This window comes from Scomber scombrus, chromosome 5 (genome assembly GCF_963691925.1).
Source record: "Scomber scombrus chromosome 5, fScoSco1.1, whole genome shotgun sequence".
Lineage (NCBI taxonomy): Eukaryota > Metazoa > Chordata > Actinopteri > Scombriformes > Scombridae > Scomber > Scomber scombrus.
The window spans coordinates 11,972,655-11,998,729 of record NC_084974.1 but is presented as its reverse complement, the minus strand read 5'-3'; the positions used below and the strand labels follow the sequence as shown (position 1 = coordinate 11,998,729).

General features: G+C 38.5%; 1 protein-coding gene across 1 annotated transcript in view; it reads left to right on the top strand.

The window, feature by feature from the left end:
* The window catches only part of LOC133980703 (cGMP-inhibited 3',5'-cyclic phosphodiesterase 3A-like), a 54,898-nt gene extending 30,375 nt beyond the window's left edge, over positions 1–24,523 (top strand). Inside the window, exons 2-15 of the mRNA XM_062419478.1 lie at positions 7,349–7,594; positions 12,960–13,105; positions 13,181–13,296; positions 13,388–13,631; positions 13,735–13,811; positions 14,109–14,305; positions 15,159–15,296; positions 15,703–15,814; positions 17,077–17,184; positions 17,604–17,803; positions 18,906–19,109; positions 19,318–19,479; positions 22,835–23,099; positions 24,207–24,523. Coding sequence (XP_062275462.1) covers positions 7,349–7,594; positions 12,960–13,105; positions 13,181–13,296; positions 13,388–13,631; positions 13,735–13,811; positions 14,109–14,305; positions 15,159–15,296; positions 15,703–15,814; positions 17,077–17,184; positions 17,604–17,803; positions 18,906–19,109; positions 19,318–19,479; positions 22,835–23,099; positions 24,207–24,523 — 2,532 coding nt within the window. The remainder of the gene's footprint in view (positions 1–7,348; positions 7,595–12,959; positions 13,106–13,180; positions 13,297–13,387; positions 13,632–13,734; positions 13,812–14,108; positions 14,306–15,158; positions 15,297–15,702; positions 15,815–17,076; positions 17,185–17,603; positions 17,804–18,905; positions 19,110–19,317; positions 19,480–22,834; positions 23,100–24,206) is intronic.
* The last annotated feature ends 1,552 nt before the right edge of the window (positions 24,524–26,075 follow it).

The window sequence follows — 26,075 nt, the reverse complement described above, 5'->3', positions numbered from 1 at the left end:
TCTGCAATCCTGCAACTGTTTGCATTTACTGCGTTCATCCTCCCGTATCCAGAACATGAACTTGGCCTCTGGTATGCATTGTTTGCTTCCACTGCTTCAGCATTCTTAAAGTCCTATTTTACACTTTTTTATGCTATAGTAGAGCAGAGACAATGGGCAGCTCAACACTGTAGTGTTGTATGTTCAGTTGTTGTAGATTAAACTGTGGAGGAGCTCAGCTGGTCTGCTACAGTGAGCTGTTCTCTTTTTCACTTGACTGGCCATGGCCTGCCTGTGGACTCATCTCCTCTCTTTCTCTGTCTGCCTATCACGCTCTTTCCCTCTCTTTCTCTTTATCTCTCTCTCTCTCTCTGCTCTCGCCATCTGCCTTTATGCCTGATCTGCCTACATATCTCCTAACTGTCTCTCAAGAGATAGCTGGGGGATGGGGGAAGAGAGGGAAAACTGAAATAGTAGGAAATATGGAAGGAAAAGGGATAGAAATAAAGGAGAATCATCAGAGTTTTTGTATATGTATCATCCCAATTTATGTGGAATGAGCATCAGCTTTGATTTTGATAATGATGTACAGTCACATCATTTTAGCATACGTCTGTGCTCATGTACTGTATAAATCATAATGTATTTTTTTTTTAAATGCTGCAGTTATTTTCAAACAATTTTCAAATCAAGTTACATTGTATTTTTGTCCATGTGTGGACTTTCTCCATTGAGTTTCTTGCACAAGACTGCTTTTCAAATCACCAAACTTTGTGTAATTTAAAACAGAAAAATAATGATCAAGGGGATTTCCTGTGATGAGGGATTTTGCTAATTTCTAGATCCACGTGGGTAGCCAAAAACAATATAATTCAATCTAATCCAGTAGCCTACAAGTATAGTTTAATTTAGAGCCACAGCTAACAATTACTTTCATTATTGATTCATCTCCTGATTTATGGACTAATGGTTTGGTCTATGAAACATCTGAAAACAGTGAAAAATGTCTGTCATAGTTTCCTGAAGTCCAAGGAGAAGTCTTCAGATAGCCTGGTTTGTTTAACCTACAGTCCAAAATCCAAAGATATTCAGTTATATTCAGTTATAACTAAATACTAAGAAAACCAGCAAATCCTCACAGATTAAAAATCAATTAACAGATTATCAAAATAGTACAGATGCAGATATTTAAGATAATTAAGTATACAGTATGATACATTTTTTTGTTAATAAATAAATCAAATAATTGTTGCAACTCTGGTTTAATTGAAAGTATAATTTTTGTGAAAAGTATTTCTGTGTGTGTCTGCTTGAAACTGATATTTGTTTATTCTTTAAAGTTGACACTGTTATGTGGCCTAACTAGTGATCTAAATCATTGCTTCTATTGTTAGGAGATTGATGTAGACAGATCTTATTTTACTTATCAGTGTACATCCTCCCAGGCCAATGTGTAATATTGTCTTCTGTTACAGTGCGCTGCATTTGTTGAGGGATTATGACCCATCTTTCTATGTGCAGTGTGTACTGACAGATCCCGAGGGGCACTTGTGGTACATGCACGCCTATGTATGTGTGTATATACTCCCATCTGTGTGTGTGTGTGTGTGTGTGTGTGTGTGTGTGTGTGTGTGTGTGTGTGTGTCCGCTGTTGATTTACTCATTGACCGTCGCTCCCCTTGCTGTCTCCTGTGGGCCTTTATGCTGGGAGGAATCAATAACCTTCTCCCTTGCCTTGCCTCACCACTCTGTCTCTATAACCAGCACAGTGATCTGTGGTGGTCGATCTGCTCAAATGCAACGCAACTGCAAATGCACTGACATACAGTTTTATATATAATTTTAACTATAAGGTGGAATGCACCCCCCCCCCCCCCCCCCCCCCCCCCCCCACACACACACACACACACACACACACACACATAAACACACACACAAACACATATTCAAGCTCCCTCTATCTCACTCTCTCCCTGACATTAGCCGAACAGAGTCCATTACTGCCAGGTAATGGGTGAATGTCACAATAGCAGGATGTCATAAAGCTCTGGAGTGGTCTAATGGGTTTTGTTCAGGTTGAGGTGACACATGCACACTCGCACATGCACACATGCAGACACACGCTCTTCCAGGAAACTGTCTTCCTGCGTGCTCAATGCATTTACTCATCACATCACAGCCCTGAGCTTTGACATGTTTGAAGAGCTAATACAATCTGTTTAAGGAAGCAAATTATGAGAATCATCTGTCAGTTTGTTTGAATACAGAGGGGTGGCTCCGCTGTTTTTACCTGTAATGTTCCCCCTTCACACCACTCACCACTCATCTTTCTTTTTTCTTACTTAAGATTTAGCTTGGACAAATATATGAGCATAAGTTAGAGAAAAAGTGATAGATTTAATTCACTAAAGACCTGACTATAAATACAATACAATAATAATAACAAAAAGCGTTATAACTATATAGGATATTAAAAAAACAAACACTGAAGTGAAAAAGTTAGGCACAGATACAAGCTAAGTGGCAAACGCAGAGGTCTCTGCAAGTCGCCAAGCATATGGCCTCAGGGGGGGCAGGCAGATGGAGAGCAAAGGCTTATGGAGTGATCATGTGAGCTCCTTTGCTTCGTGTGTTGGGGGAAGAGAAGGATGCAGGAAGAGAGGAGGAGTGGAAGACTAGAAAACATCTGGGGCAGATTGGATTGGTCTTGATTTACCTACTGTAGTAATCAAACATAATTCCATATCAGTACAAACAGATGATGAGCATTTCTCACGATTATTCTGTTTTACATTCACAGAATTATGTTTTGGTAGCTTGCCTAACCAAAAAACAATATTACCAGCTGATTTTGCCTCAATGCAGGCATATTGGTAACAACACCCTGTACTTACAGCCAGTTAAATAAATAAAAGATAAAGTACATGATAGAGCAACCAATGTAGTGATTATGTAGTTTTCCCCCCAGATTCCATTATGTTAAATGCTGATAGACCTGTGAGTAATGGTGCAGAGCCTGTAATTTACACTCACTACATACATTTCTCATATTTTATTGATTATCAAATTCAATTGTAGTTTTCCTTTTTTAAAAACACTTAGAAATTGCCCTTAAAATAAGAGTTTATCTGAAAATTAAGAAAAACAAACAAACATGCATCACATTTGTTAGTTACAGCTGCGTATCAAATCTCAATATTTTTACTGGTAGTTTGGTACCAACCGAAAACCAAAATGTTTCAGATAGTTCCTAATGTGATTCATTTCGGTGTTCTTGGACACCTGCTGGTGTTTAGATGACATTTAAACAACATTGTTTTCTCATTTTGTTAATAATAATAAAAAAGGATGTTTAAAGTTCTTGGGAGTATTTAAAAAGTATTGTTTCAGTATTTGTACTAAAAACTAAATATTGTATTGGCTCTTTTGTCAACAAGTTGCAATGACCAGTGATGTTGTTAATGTAAGCTGACTATATTTTGATTTGGGCATCAAGACAAATCAGACCGAGTTGTTTTAGTTATGTATAAGAATTCAAATGTTTTCTTTTCTGTTCCCATTGCCAGTTATTCCCTTTATTTGTTGTCTTTTGCCTTTTGACTGTTTTAAACATGTCTGACTTTTACAAGTGGAACAGGGAGAGCCGAAATCACAAGATTGAGTGAGAAATAATAGTTTGTGCCATGAGTTGGTGTAATTTTAATGTGTTGTCCTTGTTACCCCCTGCATTTCCATCAACAATTTTACGGAAATTAGTTTTTCATCACTATCTTTAGGTTGATAGAGAAGGTACAGCATATGCAAGGCAAATTGTTTATTGTCACATGAAAATGTGTGTTCTTGCATGATTTGTAGTGTGTTCTCTAGTGTGTCCAGCTTTACTCAGTTGGGCTTCTTTGTGAATTTCAAGAAAAAAATCAAACATGGCAAATCTTAATTTGCAGCTTTAAAGGTGCAATGTGTAGAATTTAGTGTCATCTACAGAACAGACTTGGTAGAAATTGAATATAATATTCTTAAGTATGTTTTAATTATTGTATAATAATAATGTGAATATTTTTAAATCCAGGTTAAAAACACTTCTCTTCTCCTGTGCTTATGATTGAGCTCTTTCAAAGCACTTTACATTTTAATCTTTCATTTGCACTCTATGTCCTTTTAATGATTTTAAAGCAAATCATTATTTTATGCAACCTTATATTTAATGCTCTATTATAGTATTTTATTTCTCTCTCTTTTTATGTTTGTGTACTTTGTTTTTATTATTAGTGTGTGTGTGTGTGTGTGTGTGTGTGTGTGTGTGTGTGTGTGTGTGTGTGTGTGTGTGTGTGTGTGTGTGTGTGTGTGTGTGTGTGTGTGTGGGCACATTGAGTTGCCACTGTGTATGAAATGCGCTATATAAATAAAACTGCCTTGCCTTGCCTTGCCTTGTCTTTCATGTTTTTTTGTGAATTTCATTAAAAAACACACTTGGAATGGAAGGGGTATTCCTTTGGTTATAATCTACATCCTCAGTTTTAGATGCCACTAATGGGGTTTGTCCATTGGCACTTTTGGATGAGTCAAACCACGCGCTGATTTAAATTTCCATTACCATTTTAAACATGCTAAATTGTTCTGAGTCATGCCCAAGATGGACCATCTCCAGAGCCAAAACAGGCCTGACTTGCCTTAAAGCGGGTTGCAGTGATGTCTCACTAAATGTGGCCAATCCCCTTTTCTCTCACTCAAACAAACAGTGTTGTGAGTCTCAACTCATATCTGTGACATTTTTAAGTTTCTGTGTGTTCAGCGCTCAGTACTTTTGTTGCCGTTCACACTGAGAATGATAACTATAACTATAAATATAACAACAACGATGTGAGCGTCCACACTAAGAATGATAACGTGCTGTAAACAGCAGTGTCAAGCACGCACTGCGCTCCAGCTGTGTCTGCAACTAGTCATTGATGAGCTACTGTACATTGTATGGAGAAATAAAAAGAAAACCAAAAGAGTTCAGAGGTGTGTGCTGATTCAGTGTATTGATCAGATCAGAAGTATGTCAGACACTAGTTGCTGTGATGTTTCAGTATTTACAGACCAAACTGACCCTCAACAGATGTTGAAGCACAGTGTGTAAAAGTGCACCACTGGGGCAGTGACACACAGTATGAGTACAGATCTGCTTTCAAAGATCTGCTAACTTTGTTTATTTTACATTATAATGGAGAACAAAGTTCCAGCATCTTTGTAATAATAAAGAAATCACCCTGATCCAATTTACTGGGCAGATTTTGATTGACAGTCAGCGTTTTTATCATTCATCAAATCGCTCTGAAAGTTATTCCAACAATATCGTTCTCCTCTATCGTTATTGTTATAGTTGTGATGTGGACTCCGCCATCCACTAGAATTAGAACGACATTTAAAACTATACATTTATAGTTATCATTATCGTAATCGTTCTCAGTGTGGACAGCCCTTAACTGTGGTTTGAAATTTAGTTTCCCTTCATTGTTTCTGTTTGTACATTCAGATATCAGATATTCAGATATACCGTTTCCTGATCGCTATAACCCATGTCAGAGCTGTCTTAAGTTACTGCTGATGAAAACATTCCCTGCTGTGGCTGCGTCATATTTCCACTGACAAACTAATGGAAGGCTTTTATTGTGAAGAATTTATAGGGAATGAAAAGTGTTTATCCGCTGTTTTACAGCTGCGACATTGACTATTCACAGCCATGACTTATACAACCTGCTGCTTTTCATCTCAAGACAAGTGTGTCATCAGTTAAAGACACGGTTAAAGTCACACTTTCAAGCAGTAGCCATGTTGTAATGGAGATGCAAATCCCTGCCATGCTGGGCTGATGTGTGGAGTCAAACCAAGTCAAGCTAAGCCAGCAAATGTGAATGGAAAAGGCCTGTAATGTAATGTTACGTACCAGTCCTTTACGCAGCTCATATTTTGTCCTTCTGTTATTACGTGCTTTATGCATATATGTTGCGGCAACTTAATGTTAAATAACTTTGTTTTCATCTTTATTGCGCTCTTGCCTCGATGACGACATCCACTCTCAGAATATGAGAAAACGGATTGTCTGGACATCTGTTTGCCAGTGATTTTATTTTTTATTATTCTAAATATGAAAAGAAAATCAAACCATTTTTAAAATTTCTGCTACTCCCTTTTTGACCAGGAAAAAGAAAAAACAGCTTGTATTTCAATGTAATCTTTGGTATTTTAAAATGAAAATCAAATGCTGCTCCCTCTCTCTCCCTCTGTCCCTCTCTGTCGCTCTGTTGCTCTGTCCCCTCGCTTTCTTGACATTTCAATTTTGTCTGTCGATTGCAACATAAAAAAAAATGGAAAATTGAATTAGGACCGAAAGTTCTGTTTACAACCACAAAAAGCACTGTTCCAGTAGGCAGCGTTGTTTCTGTTTTGACATGATGTTTGTTGACTTAGCTACACTCCATTCAAATACCGGTCTGCAACCATTCAATAAGGGGTCAGGTGGCTACCTAAACCTGGAATTAAAGCACAGTGCTGCCGTGCATGGATGGCCACAGCAGGAATAAACACATAATTGTGTCAATTAGTGGAGACAGATGTTTTGAAAATGGAAAGTAATGAGCGAATAAACACACGGAAAATAAAATATAACCTAAGAGTGCACAGTTTTTTAGTGCTCCCCTTAAATGTCTCTTGGGAGGCTTTCAAGGGAGCTTGTGTCCTGGTCAGGGGGCCCGACTTCCTCTTAGCTCCCCCAGTACTACGATCGAAAAGTCTTGCATGGATACGCTAAAATATACTATACACACACGTTTATATTTTTGTACGAGTATGTATGTTGGTACATGTGTTGCAAAGTGTGTGGAAATTGATTATAAGCTAAAGAGCTGATTAGCACATGTTGACATTAACAGTGGAATCCATTACTGAAGCTACACATGGTTGACCTTTGACATAGATGAGCCTTAGGGGCTTATCAGTCAATACGTTCAATCGTTGACTGCTAAATTTAGGGGGGGGGGGGTGGAAGTAGAGTGTGCTATTCTTTATGAAGATACTGTCATGTGTCTGTTAATGGTGTTTTCATTGCTGTGATATGTTTAACACTCCTTATTAACCTTTACATGTTCTACCCAGGTAGTTGTCCCAACATACCATCAACATTTGAAGTCACATTTTGAGACTTTTAAATCACATATTGATACATCACACAGTACACGGTTTACAGTGTTTAATTTAGTGTGAAGACAGATGCAAACACACACCTAACATCTGTTTTTCATAGGTAAAGAGATAAAGAAACTGTAAAAAATGAACATAAACTGACAATGTCATTCTGTATCTTCCTCTTCTGTCTTCTCTCCTTTAGTCTTCGGGCACCAGTGTGGTAGTGGACATCACAGTGATGGGTGAGGCCCACGGTTTGATCTCAGACCTGCTGGCAGACCCGTCGCTACCCCCTAACACCTGCAGTTCTCTGAAGGCCGTCAGCAGCCTCCTCAGCACCCAGATTAACCTCCAGCCACTCCATCGGCCTCGCATCCCAGCAGACACACACACCTGCTCCGACTCTGAGGATGGGCCTGAAAAAACAGAGAGACTGGCCATTCCAAAGGTGAGTGTTTTTCTCTCATTTCTGTTCATCCCCCCATCACACATTGGTGATACTGTCCAAACAACAAACATTGAATGGTGATTTTGCTGACCAGAATGATTCAGAAGCCCCAAAAGTCATCATAAGAGTGTATTGTGCAAAGTATGTTTTTTTACATCTTCAGCTATTTTCAAGTCTGTCGGTGCCCACATGAAAATTGAAACGTTTTGTTTTTGTTACTTTTTTTTGCTGTAATCATACTTTGTGTTCGTTGTAGACAGTAGAAGGCAGTAAAGACAGTAAATTTGAAAGATTTGATTTGTTTTGACTAAGTCAGCTGAAGCATATATATTAGCTATGGAAGCATATTAGCTATAAATGAACTTTTGTAAACAATTTTGTATGAAAGGAGGGCTGTGAATTGAATGTATGTGAACCTGCCCTTTAAAAAATGTTTATTATTAGGAAGCAAACATCATAATCAGTGGAGGAAATCTTCAGCAAAGTCACTTTTAGTTTAGTTATATGTTGCAGTGTGTGTGTCAATAAGCACACAACACACACACACACACACACACACACACACACACACACATACACACACACACACGCACGTATGCCCCCCCCCATGTCCTCTCTCCATCACTGCTGGCGTAGCGTGTGGCTCTAACGTAGCTAACAATGACGCACAGACTTCCACAGGGCTTTTTAATGTTTTACAAGGCCAGTACTTCAAAATGTATGCAGGCACTTAAGGCGGCAAAGAAACTAAAAAAAGTGTGTGATGCAATGCAGGATAGCCTACCAGGAAAGTGACTAGCAGCTTTAACGTTGCCTGAGTGCACTCAAATGCTCGGCCCATGTAACGGAAGTCAATGAGTTGCTGCCTCATTTTGGCTCATTGGGGATTTGTGAGTCTGCATGTGGCAATGGGTAAAGTTTGTGATTCAGCTCACTGGTGCTGCCCTGCTGTATGGCTCTGAACTGAGGACAGAAATAGCTGTTACATAAAGGTAATCAAAACTGTTGACTGAGGTACATTTTCTCACTCACTCAGGTTTTGACCAGATTAACTGGACAGCAAAGCACTTTGTACAACTTTTGAATTTGCTTGTTACTCCCGTTGGCAGCACACTTGTCATTTGGCTTTCACTTTTCGGTCTTTTTCCATGATTCAACACTAGCAGTTCTGGTTATTTGCTTACATACATTGAGGCGAATTTTAGATATTTTGTGCTTCATGAATTTCTGGTGAGGTCATTTGTTAATATCCCTTTTTACTACAAACTTAAACTTAAGGATAACACCAATCCATCACAGTTAAACATTATGTCTAATTTTTTTTCATCAGATTCATTATTGTCGCATATGAATGCGGTGCAGACTTTCAGATCTGCACTTACAACTGCATAACTTCACAAGTCACACTTTCCGAACACTAAAAGCAGCTGTGATGTTTACAGTGATTGATTACCACCAAATGTCTCTTTCTCTCTAACTCACCCATTGTTTTCTATATTACTCAATCTCTCCTCTTCTCTCATTCTTTTGCACACTATTAGAGATATTTTGATTAGATTTCCTTCTCTCTGGAAGATAAATATACCAATAGAGCACATAGAGTCTAGGTAGTGATGCTTGTGTATGGAAGTGATAGTGAAGTGAGAGACAGTTGGGTGGACATTATTTGCTTGAGTAGAATGTGAATTTAAACCACTGCCGACCTCTATATCCCACTCTCTCTCTCTGTGATATGGTTGTGTGTGTGTGTGTGTGTGTGTGTGTGTGTGTGTGTGTGTGTGTGTGTGTGTGTGTGTGTGTGAGAGAGAGAGAGAGAGAGAGAGAGAGAGAGAGAGAGAGAGAGAGAGAGAGAGAGAGAGAGAGAGAGAGAGAGAGAGAGAGAGAGAGAGAGAGAGAGAAATAGAGAGCCTTTTAAAAAAACAAATATACAAACTGACAAATAACTGAGTTTAGCTCATGGCTTTACAACAACATTTACAACAGTTGATAGATTGACACCGCAGGGGAAACAAGCATGTCTCCTATCTACTTACCATCCTGTCCCCCATATGCTTTTTAAAAACAGGAATGGCCTGGAAGAAACAATATGGCATCCTTATAGTTCAGTGTCTACTTTTTTGATGTGGGCAAAAAGGAGACACAACAAACTTATCAACAAACGCCTGATGTCATACATCGGTATGTCATATTTTACTTAATGAAAATAGATATATATTTTCACATAACAAGTGAGGCACCTGATTTTTTTCCTCTTTATTATCCTGTTATGTTCATAAAAAATCCAAACAGTGTAAGAGTTACCGTGTCATGACATAATGAGAAGACAGGACTAGACTAGGGATGTCACGATTACAGATTTTCTTGGTACGATTATTGTCAGAGAAATAAACACGATATTACGATTATCACGATTATTTTTTCACTAATTAATTTCACACTACCATGAATAAGTAAAATCACATGAACACTCCTTATAGGTCTTGAATTTTAATTTATTTCCATCTTTGGATGCTCTCATAACAAAATAATATAGCCACAATGTAAAGTAACCAAAAAGTACAAGAAAAATGATAATAATCCCATTTGTAATTGTGTTTATCTGGGACACTGATTTTAGTTAACACTTGCTTTAGAGAGCGATCTTATTCCTGTCTCCAGAGAAAACACAAATGTGGTACGTTTCTGCAACTGATACTATGTAAAGAAAAATGGCATCCAAGAGTCAACATTCTTCAATTGCTTTTACCTTTATTAATTTCCACAGCTCAGAAATTTGGGAAATTAAAATTAAAATTAGTATTCTTGAATATTGATGAATGAAGAAAAAATTGGGCTTCAGCAGAAAGGGCAATATGAAAGATTGACACCTCTAATGAAAGTTCACGCCCTCTAGAAAGTAGTGCAGTTGGCTAAATCTGTCACAATAGCACAGTTCAACCACTAGATGGAGACAAAGACTTTGTGTTCAAATTGAGGACGATGAGGCAGGCTATCTGCAATTCATTCCCCATGCCATGTAAATAAATGGAAACTGGCTTGAATCGACTCAAAATGATCCAAAGACATTGGAGTAGCTGTTACTAGGAATATTATGTGACCAGACAAAACTTTTAACCATAAAAACAGCGAAGGTATGTACGGAAGAGCATTAGGGCCACGGAGTAATATATTAATTCTAAATCTCTGAGAAAAAAAGTCAAAATTTTCGAGAAAAAAGTCAAAATTTTCGAGAAAAAAAGTCAAAATTTTAAAAAGTCGAAATTTTCGAGAAAAAAAGTCAAAAGTTTTGAGGAAAAAAATCAAAATTTTCGAGAAAAAAAGTCGAAATTTTCGAGAAAAACGTCAAAACTTTCGTGCCCGTCTAATTTCCACCCCACGAGGATCAAGTGCCCTGAGTATCAGCCTTATAGTCCTTTGAGACACCACAACCCTACCCTCTGGATAGCTCGTAGGTGTAGCCAACGATACCCCTGCATCTGTCCATTCCCATGCAGTTCCTCCTGCACGAAGGCTATCACATTGTCTATGTCCGACTGATTTCGCCTCCTACACAGTCCAAGTTCACGACACCGCCTCTTCAAGGTCCGAATAGAAATCACAATACTGTGATTCTGTGCTAAGACTGCAAGGATCTCTTTGTTAGATAATCCAATCTCGAAGTAACATTTAATTAAATCCTCCATTTCAGCAGCACTATGCCAGGACACGAAGTCTGTCAGCTCCAGCTCTGAATGACCTGGTTCTTCCTGGTAGCCTACATTTCTGACTTTTTTCTCGAAAATTTCGACTTTTTTCTCGAAAATTTTGACTTTTTTTCTCGAAAATTTTGACTTTTTTCTCGAAAATGTTGACTTTTTTTTCTCTCAGAGATTTAGAATTAATATATTACTCCGTGGCCCTAATGCTCTTCCGTAGGTATGAGATCATTTGTAATTGTAAATTTACAATGGGAAGTTTGTTTGGATTTTCTTTGACGGTTTATTCCGCGAGTTGCGGTGTGTCATATGACTATATTTGTGCTTGTTTAACTGCCCTGAGACATTTTTAATTTATAGGGGGCACTGTTGCCCACGCCGGCAGGGTAGTAATCTTTTTTAAGAAAGTAACTGTATTCTGAATACACCAATTTAAACTGTTCCTATAACGGAATACAGTTACTCGTATTTTGTATTTTAAATACGTAACACCGTTACTTGTAATCCGTTACTCCCCAGCCTTTCTTATACAGGCCAATGCACAGTGACTTCAAGCGTTTATTCGGAGGGAATAGCTCTTCCATGCTTTACCTCTTATGGGACTGGGACGCCTCTGTCTGCAACTGCACGGACAGAAAACAAAGCAACACGAGCGGTGAGACGTGGTTGTTGTCTCACTTTGTCTTCGTTCCGGGCGAGTTGCGCTGATGTACCAATATGGTTCAATCATAATATTTTCTTGAAATTGACGGTATTTAGGACACGTTACGATTAACTAATCGTAAAGTTTAATACCACAATTAATCGTGAAAACGGGTAATCGTGACATCCCTAGACGAGACTAGACATAAATAATCTTCAAAACAATGTTGGGAAATTGTTCCAGCAGCAAATAAAAGGTAGTATATATTAAACACAAAAGTGATATAGATTATATAGATTAGAATGTTGTCACAGACTTTGCAGCACTTATTATAACTAATAATACACATAGTTAAATCTGCCCAAAAATGGGTGAGCAGCCCTATGAAACAACACTATTAATGGAAAAGATGCACTGTCATAAATCTATTATCCCCTCTGACAAGTGACACTATTCTCTAACCTTGACCTAATATATCTTTAAACTGCCTTTGAATCGTACTCTTACCCAAACAAAGTACAGATACTTAGCAGCTTGATCCGGCCTTATATCTATATCGTATCTTCTTAAGTTGACCTATATTGGCTGGCCCTACTGGCTTCATTGGCAGTTTCCCTTTTCTTATCTAGCTGCACTAGTTTTATTAGAAACCTAATGTACCTTTAAACTGCTTTTGAAGCCAACCCTCGTCCAAACAAAGGGCTGACACTCTGCTGCTTAATTAGGCCTCATATCTACATGAAACTTGATGGAAACACGTGTTGCAAAAACCATATTTAGACATGGCATGGTGGCATTTGTTAATGATCAAAAAGGGCGGAGGAAAAGGATTATCAAGAGTCCCAGTGATTATAAGAAATGTTCATGTACATGTAGAAAGTAAGCACCAAAACTGTAATGTAAAATAAGCTGTTACAGAGGTGTGTAGTAGACTCGTGTAGGCATGAGTATGTAGATTGTTAGTTGGAAGTCTAGAAGAAAATGTTTTGTGAGTGTGTAATCACGTGTTTGTGTATCTGCGTTACAGCGTTTAAGGCGGAGCCTTCCCCCGGGATTGCTGAGGAGAATCTCATCAACCTGGACCACAACCACCTCAGCCACAGGGCTGCCTACCATCGAGCCAGGCCCTGTACGCAGAGACCGTTCAGCCAGCATCAAACACACCACAGACAGGTAATGTAATTTACTCACATACAATTTAGGCTTACAGTAATACATTTATCTGACTGTTTCCTTACTTTAAACCAGTGAATCATGGAACAACTCAGTGATGATGACCATCTCAAAGAGCCGCTCCATGTCCGCCTCCTGTGCTGCCACTGTCGCCTCCAACCACATCTACAGCAAACCACTGGGAAGACCAGGTGTGTGTTTAAATATCATCATAAAAGGAAAGAAGGAGACTGATATATCGGAGTCATTTCTGTGCAGAAACAGCATCTGTTTTTTTTCCAGGTTTCCCCCCCTCCAACATATCACCTCTGGGCTCTCCATGCCCATCACCTCCTGTCCAGGGCAGTCCTGTCTCCAGCCCTACCATCAAGACATGTTCAGTGCAGCTTCCTGAGCCGGCTGGGCCCCTGACAGAGCGGACCCCAAGCTCTGTGGCCCCCAAGAGCCACCACAGAGCCTTAACTCACAGCCAGAGTGCCCCCAGCTCCACCACCCCTCACTGGCGGCCTCCATCGCTCTGTAGCAGGTAATATACTGGAATTCACAAATACTGGAATAAGGCTTTGAAAGTATCTATGTCTAAATGCATCCATTTGTATGGAAATGTTTCTCTGCTCTCTGTCTTTCAGCTGCGGCAGACCGTTCAACAATCGACTAAACCACGGGGTAGAATCTGTCGACAAAGCAGACAGAATACCTCATCCAGGTAAACTCAGCGCTGCAAGGATCTCAGCTTCTGTTCGACATTATATGCGACCATCCATGAGCTAGACAAGAATCATAAAGTATTAGGAGGAATTTGGTCATGTACAGTATTTCCACCAGCACACTAGTATTCCAAAACTTCAAGAGTTTATTGTAACCTGATTAGTATTGTCTTCTCTAATTTTTAGCTTATTTTCTGGGGATATTTGATTCACTCATACTGATTTTATCCCTATTGTTACTTTTCATAACCACCAACTTGGTTGCACATTTCTAACATTTGTCATTTCCCCTTCAGATGAGCGTGCAGTAGCGTCATCAGACTACGACAGCACCTACGACAGCACCTATGAGACCAACCACAGTGACAGCAGTGACTTTGCACAGAATGAGGAGGAGGGAGAGGGAGGCAGGAAGCAGCCTGAAGCAAGGGAAGGTTGCAGGGAGTATCCAGCAGAGGGCATCGTTCTTCACCCACTTCTGCCATCACCAGAGGTAGACATACATACAAGCTTCCTTTTAGTAATGAGTACAAATGTGTTGCTTATTCCCTCAAAGACAGTCAGAAATTTAAAAAAAGTTGGAGCAGTGGTTTCTAACAAGGTATCTGCAAGTATTGAATTCAGTCCCTCCCAAAAAGGCCTTTAAATGCATTAAAAGTTTAATAAACATAGATCATGGAAACAACATGTAGGTGTGGGCTGTCAAAAGACAATATATATCTAAACTACAAGTGAGGCTGGAACAGTTGATTGTGACAGTTTTAGACAATACTTGTTTTAACTAAGATTAATTAATTGTTTATCCAGACATCAGTTTTCTGATATGATCTGGTTTCAGGTCATGTTTATGAATTACGAACAGGAATTAATGTAATATACATCTGACAAAGTATTTTTTGGTATTTATGTTACTATGTTTGTGTTACTAAATACGTGTTACTGCTTTTTCTTTGAGCAGTATGACTGTAAAAAAAAAAAAAAAGAAAGTACTAAATTGCATTCTATGTGGCATTATTAAGGCCCTGAAAAGTCTTAAATTGAATTTGATGAATGCTACAGACACTATTACAGTATGAATGGATAAAAGTAAAATTTAGGTTGAATTTTCACATAATTTTAAGCTTTATTTCCAGGTTCCTCAAATTATGAAAAACAGTCTCTGATGCAGTATGAGAGTGTATGTTTAGAGAGAGAGAATGGGGCCTTACAACCAAAACTTTCCTCTTGATGATCATCATACTGTGGTGACTGAAAAGTTGAATATTATTTTACAAAATTAGGTATAAAACCTATAATTAGGTCTTTATCTTCATACCTCCCCCTGTTCATTTGCCTCTAACCCACAGGAAAAGCCAATCTTGGCCCCAGTGCCTTTGGTGAAGCCGGCGCTGGAGCCTCTGATGAGTCAACTCAACAACTGGAACTTTCCCATTTTCAGTCTAGTGGAGAAAACCCATGGCAAAGCAGGCTGCATCCTCAGCCAGGTGAGCACTAATGAGCAATGAAATATCAGAACCCATAGGACATTTTTTTTATTAAAAGCCTATAAATAGTCACTCAGTTAAAAGCAATTCATATTGACAGAACTGTCCACATGTATGTTATTATTAGCTTAACCAACCATCAATTAGCTGTCAATTTAGTCAGCGGGAAGAGTAAATTTGCATCTTCAGCTTTTAACAACATTCACAACATTTAGATTGAATTAAAGCAATTTAATTCAATTTAATTAGGTTTATGAGCAGCGTGTTGTTAGTGTGAACCCACTACATTGGTGTTAATATCATTCAAGAATGTGCTGAATTGTTTTTATTAGGAATGACTACATATCTGAATCTCCACAGAGCTGATTCACAGTAGTGGTGATGTTTTCCTCATGTTGTGTCCCAGGTTTCCTACAGGCTCTTTGAGGACACAGGTCTGTTTGAGACCTTCAGGATTCCTGTACAAGAGTTTATGAATTACTTCCATGCTTTGGAGAACGGATACAGAGACATCCCTTGTGAGTTGACAAATTGTTTATGTGAAGAAAAAAAATAAGATGTCTAACATTACCTTCATCTACCACAAGGTGGGTGTATTGCTTTGTCGTATAAATAAAGCCCCTCTAACAGACCCGCGCTTTTATTCAGCAGTTTGTTGGATGTTAATCGTTTTAAGAATTAGCTAGGATATCGAGTTTTCCAGTGTGTGACCTTTTAGTTTGAAATATCAAATCAATTCATGTTGAGAGTGAAGACGGGTAGACACTATGCGCTGACAGGTAGCATTGGCTCTGAGATCATTTGACAGCATTGAAATTCTAGTTTTTGAAAAGGATTTAAATGACAACATTTTACTATAGTATATTATTGAAATGAGACCACATAGGCCTACTTTTTAATTAGCATTGTATTTTATTACATGTTTTTTATTTATTAAATGAAATGAAACTGATGTAACTGTGCTTATAAATAAATACTATAGTATTACTAAAGTATTTTTTTATAGTCCATCACTTTCAGGCCCTTGATCAGTGTGTTATTTTTGTCAGATATCTCATGTATTCCTTTTTTGGATCTCTTACAAAAAGCTTAACTGGGATCTACACAACATGAACAAGAATAAACAAAAAAAAAAAAGCTACTAATTTAAAATGACATGGATCAATAAAACAAGTAATAGAAGCTAAACAAGCCAAATACAAAGATCAAAAATAAGCAAAATTACTCTTATCAGGTAACCATAAAAACAGAAACTACATTGTTAGTCAAAAAAAAAAAAAAAAAGTTCCAAAACCTTAATAAGTAAAAGTAACATCTATGCTAAAATCATCAGATTTTGTGACTTTTTTCTACTTTTGATGTGTCTTATGTCAGTTTGACAGCACTAACTTGAAGTGTATTATACCTATGCAAACTACACCAGCCACACCACTTAAATATATATATGTAAATCTGTAAAAATATCTGAAAATGACATAGCCACTTTTCCCTACAACAGTCATGTCATGTTTAAACAGGGTCAACATGGAACAAATCACCCGTAACTTAGCCCAATGTATAAAAGACAAAAATAACCCTGTTAATTATGAAATGTTACAGTTTCCATGTCTATAAGAGGCTTTGCTGTTTGTTTTGGTGTTTGTTGTTTGTGTTTTTTTGCCAGTTTAATAGCGTCAAATTGCTTCTGTTCCAGCTGAGAAGCAGTATGTTTGAGATTTCATCACAGTGGTCTTACTGCCCTCCACTGGTGTGAGTCAGCAGTTTATTTTACTCTCCTCAGATCACAACCGGATCCATGCCACTGACGTGCTGCATGCTGTTTGGTATCTCACCACGCAGTCTGTGCCAGGCCTGCCCACCTTGCTGACTGAGAATGGGATACACATTGGTGAGTTCTGAGTCTGAATACTCAAGAAGACCAAACCTAAACCTAAAAAATCTCCTATTCATTAAACTAGACAGAAGTTAAACTGTTTTTTTTTCTTCTGATATTTCCTGGTATTTAGTAAAGTGTTGTATCTTCAACTACTTCTGTGAATGCTTCATATCCATCTATACGTACATTTTTGTGTGTTGGTTAAAATGTCAAAAGCTCAGTGTGATAGCAATTAATAGTTATTTCATTTTCACTTTCACATTTTGTTTCTGTATTTATTTCCTCTCCTGTTGTTTGTTATTGTTTTATCACTTTATGACTCATTCTCGCAGGTGTAGTGAGTCAAAATGCTCAAATTTCCTTCCAGGATAAAACAGTCTAAGAGCACCATCAGTGACTGGGTTTGAGCTTGGTTCTCTCTCTGCTCATAGACTCAGAGAATGGCATTACTCCTGGTGCTACAGGCTTCTTGGTGTCCAAGATGAACTCTTTGCTGGAGGAAGGTTATGGCTCCTTGTCTGGCCTTATCCCTGCCCTGGAGCTTATGGCCTTGTATGTAGCGGCTGCCATGCATGACTATGACCATCCTGGAAGAACCAACGCCTTTCTAGTAGCAACCAGTGCACCACAGGTAAATAAGTAGGTCTTTTTCAGTGGCCCTAGAGAGGAGAGTTGGTGTAGTAATGGATCAACAGACAGGTGGAATCAGGGTGGAATTAATGCATAATGAAAATCATATACTAAGGGTTTCGCAACAAACAAGGGTGGCTTGAACTGAGATTTCTTGTCATCAGTTCAATCAAATTTCAGTATACTGATATAACCAATCAAGTTCATTCTTAAGTGAATACAGATTATGTATAGAGTCTCTCCCAAAAGCCAGCCCCAAGCTTATAAATTGTGGGAGAGAAAACAGTACTACCCAAAACTGCATACAGAGCCCCAAACTAGCTACCATCTGAACTATTGTGTGTTGCGGGGTACCAGCTGTTAAGTTAGCATTTCCCAAAAAAGCACCTCCAACAGCTGCAGAGTATATGCTATCGATTGACCTGAGGTGGATCAATGTAAAACCTGTAATTTACCAGACATGCATAAGCAAGCCAAGACATCAGACATCAATAATGGAGCAGACAATTATTAACTTCATCATGTTATTTTCAAAAAATATTATTGGGGAAAATGATTTCTTTTTATGAAATGTAATGTGGCATTGATCACAGTAGCAGTAAGCCATTAGTGCATTAATATGAGTTTAAGATTAGCAATGAAGCAGCAGTCTAAACCTTAAAACAGGAGCTCAGCAAATAATATGCACAGTGAAAGAAGCTGTCATATAAATAATCATATTGTTTTGAGCTGAAATAATTTTGTGATGCTAAGCTGGGTAAGTATAATTTGTAGAAATGTGACTGCTTATCCGATGTGTGAAGGTAATGTTACTGAAAAAGAAATGATGTGAATATTCATAATGCTCCAACATTGGGATTTGTATTTAGAAACAGCTTAAAATTAGGAAGTCATAATGAATAAATGATTATATAAATTATAACTAAAGCCTTAAATGTCATTATTAATATTATTTCTAGATGAGAGTTTTTAACTTAGATCTAAGTAAAGCTATGAGGTGAGAAAAGGGGCCATGCAAGCTTCTATGTGTGTCATCTTGAAAGCCAAGATTAAGTGTTTTCATTCATTTCTTATTCTCCTCTCCACTCTCTTTTCGGCTGTAGGCTCTTCTATACAACGACCGCTCAGTCTTGGAAAACCACCACGCAGCTTCAGCGTGGAACCTCTTCATGTCTCGACCTGAGTATAACTTCCTGGTTAACCTTGAACACGTTGAGTTCAAGCGCTTCCGCTTTCTAGTCATTGAAGCCATTCTGGCCACTGACCTCAAAAAGCACTTTGACTTCCTAGCAGAGTTTAATGCAAAGGTAAACAAAAACCTTGTGAGACATCACTGTTGTGTCTCTTTTATGTCTATTGAGCTCTTGTTGAATTTTTTTGTCCCTGTGATAAAAAGTAATGTTTTCTTCCAGGTTATCCTAAATGTAAGTCGACAATCAATCAGTGGGAGTTCCTCACAATCCATAATAAGGCTTTCTCTTTTTCACACACACCTTCCTGTGCACATCTCCCCAGGTGGGTGATGAAGGAATGTCCGGTATTGATTGGACCAATGAAAACGACCGATTGCTGGTGTGCCAGATGTGCATCAAGCTGGCTGATGTCAATGGACCACTGAAGTGTAAGGAGCTGCACCTGCAGTGGACTGAAGGGATCGTCAACGAGTTCTACGAACAAGTATGGTTATAAACTTATGCAGTCCTACAATTTTCGGATGACCTCAGGATTAAAAGAAAAGAAAATGTATTAAAAAGCTATAATCAATATTTTTAATAATAATAATAATGCATAACATGACAATGTGCAATGTCAAAGGCACTTGTAGTGATTCAGAGACAAAGCTCTAAAGAAGCTGGTGAACATGATGGAGTATTTAGCAATTAAAGAGACAGATATTTCCCTCATGAGTCAGTAGAGCTAAAAAAAAACTGAGCTAGATGAGAGTGAATGTTGGACTCTAACATTTACCATGTTAACAAAAACATGACTCCAAAAGAATGATAAGGTTGCTCCATAACTGCTTGCTAACAATTATCCACAATAACCTTAAAGGTGAGATATTGAAGTGTGGTGTTCACCATTTGTGGTGTTCACCATTTGTTTCTGCTGACCCCATGTGGCCGAAACATCAGTTAATGCAGGGGTAACTATTCTCTGTAACATGGAATATTCATGACTTAATGAGCAACCATCAAATCAATCAGCTAACAGCACACCTGCAGATGATAGGGATGTAGTGTCTTGTACAAGAACCCTTCAGCAAGGCTTTACGTGTGTCATGCTCCCCTTCCACACAATTAGAACAGACAAAATAAAAGGGCACCTACTAGCTCATGAATTTATTAGAAACTACTGTAGATGGACTCCTTGGAAACGCATACCGCTCTTAACCACCAATGCATCTGATTGGTCAGTTCAGGTTGCGCCGAACAAGTGATACAAATAAAATCAAATTAGCCTGTGAGCTATCATTACTTACCTGGCATACCTGATAATGAAGAGGCAAATATGGTAAGTAAGAATAATTGTTCAGATACATATATGATATCCATTCTTCTCCCAACTGATGTACAAGCTGTGACAGAAGGTTATTACACAATGCTCTTAGTATCAGTACATATTTTGTTTATTTAGTCTATTTTTTAAATGAAGAAACTAGTGTATCAAGGATATCATTCAGAACATTACGTAGCAACAAGAAATCTCTAATCTGGGCTGTGGTGATTGCTGAGGAGAAACGTCCTCCCTCTGATGTTGGATTCTTATTGCTACTCAAACCTTATGTTCATTTCTCATAATAGCTTTGAGAAATATGTTTGTCCTTTGAGAGACAGAAGGGTGTGCATATGTTTTTATTTTCAGAGGGAAGACAGATGACCTAAATGTGTCATCTTTGACAGTGCTCATTCACTGTCACACAAAGGAAGATCACAGGGATGGAAGTGAGGCTCTCAGTTAGCAACAGAGTTGCCACACACACACACACACACACATCGCACCAGTAGAAGTCTAGTATTGAGAAACAGTTTCCCCCCCTCTCTCTCCTCCCTCACGCTCTCCCTGAATTACTTACTATACATATTGTATAGACACAAACATCTCTTACATGAACCAGTAGTGCACTGACGCCATCCAGGTTTCAGGTTGCCATAGTGATAGGAGCCTTTGCTCCTCTGTCCTTCTTGTGGATCACTTTGAAAGCCCTGACGTCAGAAACAAATGCACAACAGATGAATGTGACAATATATGTATATGAAAGCACAATACATATACTGTATTCCATCAGTTGATATGGAAAACACAAAACGCATACTTTGACTTTGAGCCACCTTATTTATCAAGAAATGGTTAAAAAGGATAGATAAATATTCCAAAATAATAGAGTTCTTGAGATATATGTATTTCTTTCTGCTGAGGAATAATTTCATATTATTCCATTGTCTATATATATTCTTTCGGGAAAAATCCATTTAGCTGGACTTGCCTCTCTAGAGGTGAATTTTGACAGTTACTTATGGGCTTAGTTTGTGTGAAGATGAATGTCAGCAAGAATAAAATCAGACAAAATAAATCAAAATATTAGATGCCACCCATCTTAGCTCACTGGTACAATATGCATCCACCGGTATGCTCTGTGTTTGTGGATGCACAATAGAAAAATAGAACAGAAAAATAGAAAAGGCACGAATGAAAAGCATCCCAAGGCCTGGGAGGGAAAAACATGGCTCTACTTTGGCTCGTCTTCAGCTGGCCTTGGTTCAGATGGTTGTCACACAAATGTCTCCTTCAACAAACACGATTACATACAGTACATCTGATACGGTGTGGGAAGTGTATATTTCGTGGCCATGGCTAGTTTCTCAGACTATTTTTTATCAGTGATAACCTTGTGGGAAGCAAATACATAGATTATAGTCACCGTCACTGAGGCAAGTCTCTGCCAGCAGTCTTATTTGCATGATTGATACATACAAATCAGCAATAGGATGTTTTTCTATTTGCAGTCTTGTTGACCTACTTTCTGGAGAACGTACCCAGAGGCGGTGTATCTGGATCATTCTGTGCTATCCAGTGGAGAATGTGGCACATACTGTACAGAGGACATATAGTGTGTCCTCTGTTCAGGATGTGCCACATTTCTGGAGTCACATAGAGCTTACATACACGTGCAAACTGGGGTTAATTGTTATATGTTGCATTCTTGCTTTGGTATCAATATAGTAATAATGGTGTTAATATATAATGCGATAATTTTCTTCATAAATTTAAAGTTTGCTTCATATATACACTGTTGCCCATAAAGTTGGAATAAAATATGTTTTACTTCATCTCATGAAATGATTGTGACAATGTGATTTATTCTCGATAGATAAAGTGAATATATATATATTTATATATTCTCACAATTGTATTGATCAATCTCATTGCACCTGGTCAAAGGTGATTAGTGATGTGTATAAATAGAAAATAAAAAGAGGAATGTGTCTGAAAACAAAATTATTCTAACTTTATGGTGAAGTGTAATAATAAAGTACAAATGAAACAACACAAAGGGAAATAAAGGCAAAAAAACATTCACAACATGAAAACATATTTCTTATATTTAAGAGGTTTTGTGTCCCTGAAAAGTGGGCTAATTTTTATTATAGAATTAAGTTGCCTGTTTTATTCTTTTTGAGAGTAAGAATTTGTGTAAACAACAGGTTGAATATATAATCTACATCAAGATTTTCTCGCCCACAGAGTGAAAAGCTTTTGCCTTCAGAAAAGATTAAAAAAGATAGATAATAAAAATAAAGAAAACATAATATTATAATTAATGTATGGTGAAACTAAACTTTTGGTTGATGATAATGAATTTGAATTCAAACATCAAATTCTTAAGAATTCTTCAGTGGACTGAATTGACTTAAGGGTGGATTTCAAGCTTGATGTTGTGGAGCTATAGAAATATGGTACAGGTGAGAAAATAGTTTGTTCTTGTACAATTGTCCAGTATATTTACATTTTATCTATGATTGCACTTTCCTAGGGTGACGAAGAAGCAAGCCTGGGCCTTCCCATCAGCCCATTCATGGACCGGTCCGCTCCACAACTGGCTAAACTACAGGAGTCGTTCATCACTCACATAGTGGGACCTCTGTGCTCCTCCTACGACTCTGCTGCTCTTATGCCGGGTCATTGGGTTGATCCACCTGAGGGAGAGGTTGAGCCAGAGGAGGGAAAGGGACAAGATACAGAGGAGGAAGAGGAAGACATGGCGGAAGAGGATGCATCTACAAGTTCTGACAACTCCCGTACGTAAACCATAATTATTCATGCATTATTTCCCCAAAATATCTCCGAGGAGTATACACACAGACCAAATAATGTGGATGGAATGGAACAGATTTACAAATCTTTCATCAAGCCATGAGATTTATGTGCTTTTGCTTCTTGGAACCTAAAGTGATCTGATTAGGATTCAACACCAGCGCTGATTCACAAAGAAAATGAATAAGTGGACATAATCTGAAGAGTTTTGGTTAATTTAGAGTGGAACAGGCTTCATTTTTAGCCAATGTGAAATCATACCAACAAATCTCTGTCCTGGGTTTTAGTCTCCTATTTGACATCATTGATTGTCACAAAATGTACTTGTAAGGTCTTATTTGTATCGTAGTTGGACATTGAGTTATTTCTTAATATAAAACATACTTTGTGGTGTTCAAGACAGCACTGACATCCACTGCCAGTCACAGATGGAAATGAGTTTGAAGGTGAGCATTAGATTCCCATCACATAAACTACACTTTATTTAATAATTGTTTTGGCTAATCATTCAAGAAGTTGGATTGTTTTAATTAAATATATTTAAGGGTAATTGCACCACTGGAGACAGCTGTCACAAATGTAACATTGGATCAGTTCAGGCAGAGCACTAAAGTCATGCTTTAATCAGCTGATTGGCATTGATTTCTTCAGTTATGGTTCAACATCAATGCCTCATTTATAAGCTGCTTGGCTACAGGTGTGCATAGCAGTCAGTATAAGCTGACACTTAACTGTTACTCTGCTGAAAGCCTTGTAACAATGCCCCCTCCACCACCCTTAAGTTGTTGGTATTGAATGTGAAAACAACCTTCTAGTGTAAAAATGTATTTCATTCTGCAGATTGAGTTTTTGGTTTGTTTACAGGGATTTTCTCATCCAGCAGAATCGTCACTGCTGCTCAGGTTCTTCGGGAGTTCCTCTCTGCTAAAGCTAACTGTGCAACCATTTGCTTTGAATGTAGTGTTGTATAGTGAAGCTACAAAATATACTTGAATTGCTTAATTGCTCAGCTCATGTCAGAGATGTATTGGTGCTTGTCTAACTGTTGAGTGCATTATGCCTTTGTTCTTTCCCAACTTGGTGTCTTACAGAGAGGCAAGAGACAAAGAAAGAAAGCAGGAGGAAAGTGTTCTGCCAGATCACACAGCATATCCTGGAGAACCATGAAATGTGGAAAAGAGTCATTGATGCAGAAGTCGAGGAGGAAGCTCAGAAAGAAGATCCAAATTGCATCAGTAGCTCCACTGATCCAATCACAGCCATCCATGAGGAAGAGGAGGAGCAAGTAAGCAAAGAGGAGGAGTCGGCAGACAGCATTGATGAAAGGGAAGAGGTGCCAGCTATAGAGGAAGAAGAAATCCTTCCGCAATCAGAGACTTCAGGGGAAAAAGAGGAGGAACCAGAGTGATATTATGAACTTTCACCTTCTCTTAAACCAGGAATCTGAACGTTGTCTAAAAATGTTTGTTTCTTTCCTAACTAAACTCTTGATATGGTAGCCAGCACATCACTTTGACACAACACTGTAGAATATGTTTTGGGTAATATGTGCCTAACAAAAACAGGGTTTAAGGACAGGGATGATGCATGCCCAGGGCATCTAACAAGGGGAAACAGGTAAGATGAGCAAAGGAAGTAATTTAGGAGTAGAACAAGAAAAAGCTGAAAGAAAAAAAGAGAATGAACATGGACTATATTTGTTTTTCTTGTAGTGTTTTAGTCTGGATCTGGTGTCCTGCCCTCACCCAGGCTGCCCATTCTGCTGTATGGGCCAACCACACTGATTCACAGATTCACTCCACCAGTGAGTAATACACTGTCACAAGCCCTCCCACCCATCTTGTTGCTCCCATGCTGTCAGCACTGTGTGGAGCCACCCGGCTGGTTGAGGATGTGCAACAAGCCCCTTCTCCTTGAGGACAAAGGGATGAAAGCCAGGGAAAAAGCTGCGTCCACTGAGGCTCAGCCATGTGGATTTCAGAGCATAACGGAAATATACAGACATCCACTCACACAAGCTTCAAACCAATGCGCACACACACACGCAGGCACACAGGCACGCACGCACGCACGCACGCACGCACGCACGCACGCACGCACGCACGCACGCACGCACGCACGCACGCACGCACACACACACACACACACACACACACACACACACACACACAATGCTACAGTAGGAGCACATTCTGTACACGGAACAGAATAGGAAGTTTAACAAAGAACCCTGTTGCTCTAAAAGCTTTATTCTTGCTCAAGGAAAAACATACAAAACAATGTTTTGTTCATGTCAAACAGTGTTTGTCCTCAGTTGCATGTTTTCTCCCTGTCTTTTGTTCCTCAAATTCAGTCCAGTACTCCTTCACTTTTCAGATCATACAACTCAGGAAGGCAGTAACCTGCAGAGAAAGAGACTTGCAGTGTCCTTGTCTTTATACTGGCCATTACTTCAAAATGTTCTTTCGGTGATGTTTGAGATGCTATTGATTTATTGAACCCCAGACATGTGGTTCCACTTGCATCAAAAAGGAAACATAAAGGAAAAAAGATTACAATATAGTTATATCTCAACTTTATTTCATTTTTCCCACTCTCTCAATGTCAGTGTCCGTTGGTTCCTGTACTACACCACAACAGATTACAGGGTTTATTGCATTTAATGTAACTTACAAGACACAAAACTAAGTAATACAGTTATGTGTTTTGTTAAGCTAATGACATTTATTTCCATATTTTGTCACTTCCTAACTTGTTTGCTTAAAGGTAACAGTAATGTCCTCACTAATGACAAGAATTATTTCTTCTGTGCAATATAATTTATAGCCTGGTATGTAGGCCAAATGTGTCAGAAAGTGAAGCAATCCAGTAAGCCATAGTGGCCCAAGCCAGAGCTGACTCACAGCTCCAAATCACCCAAGAGGATTTAACTCAGTGAGAAAAAAAACTTCTCTGTGGAG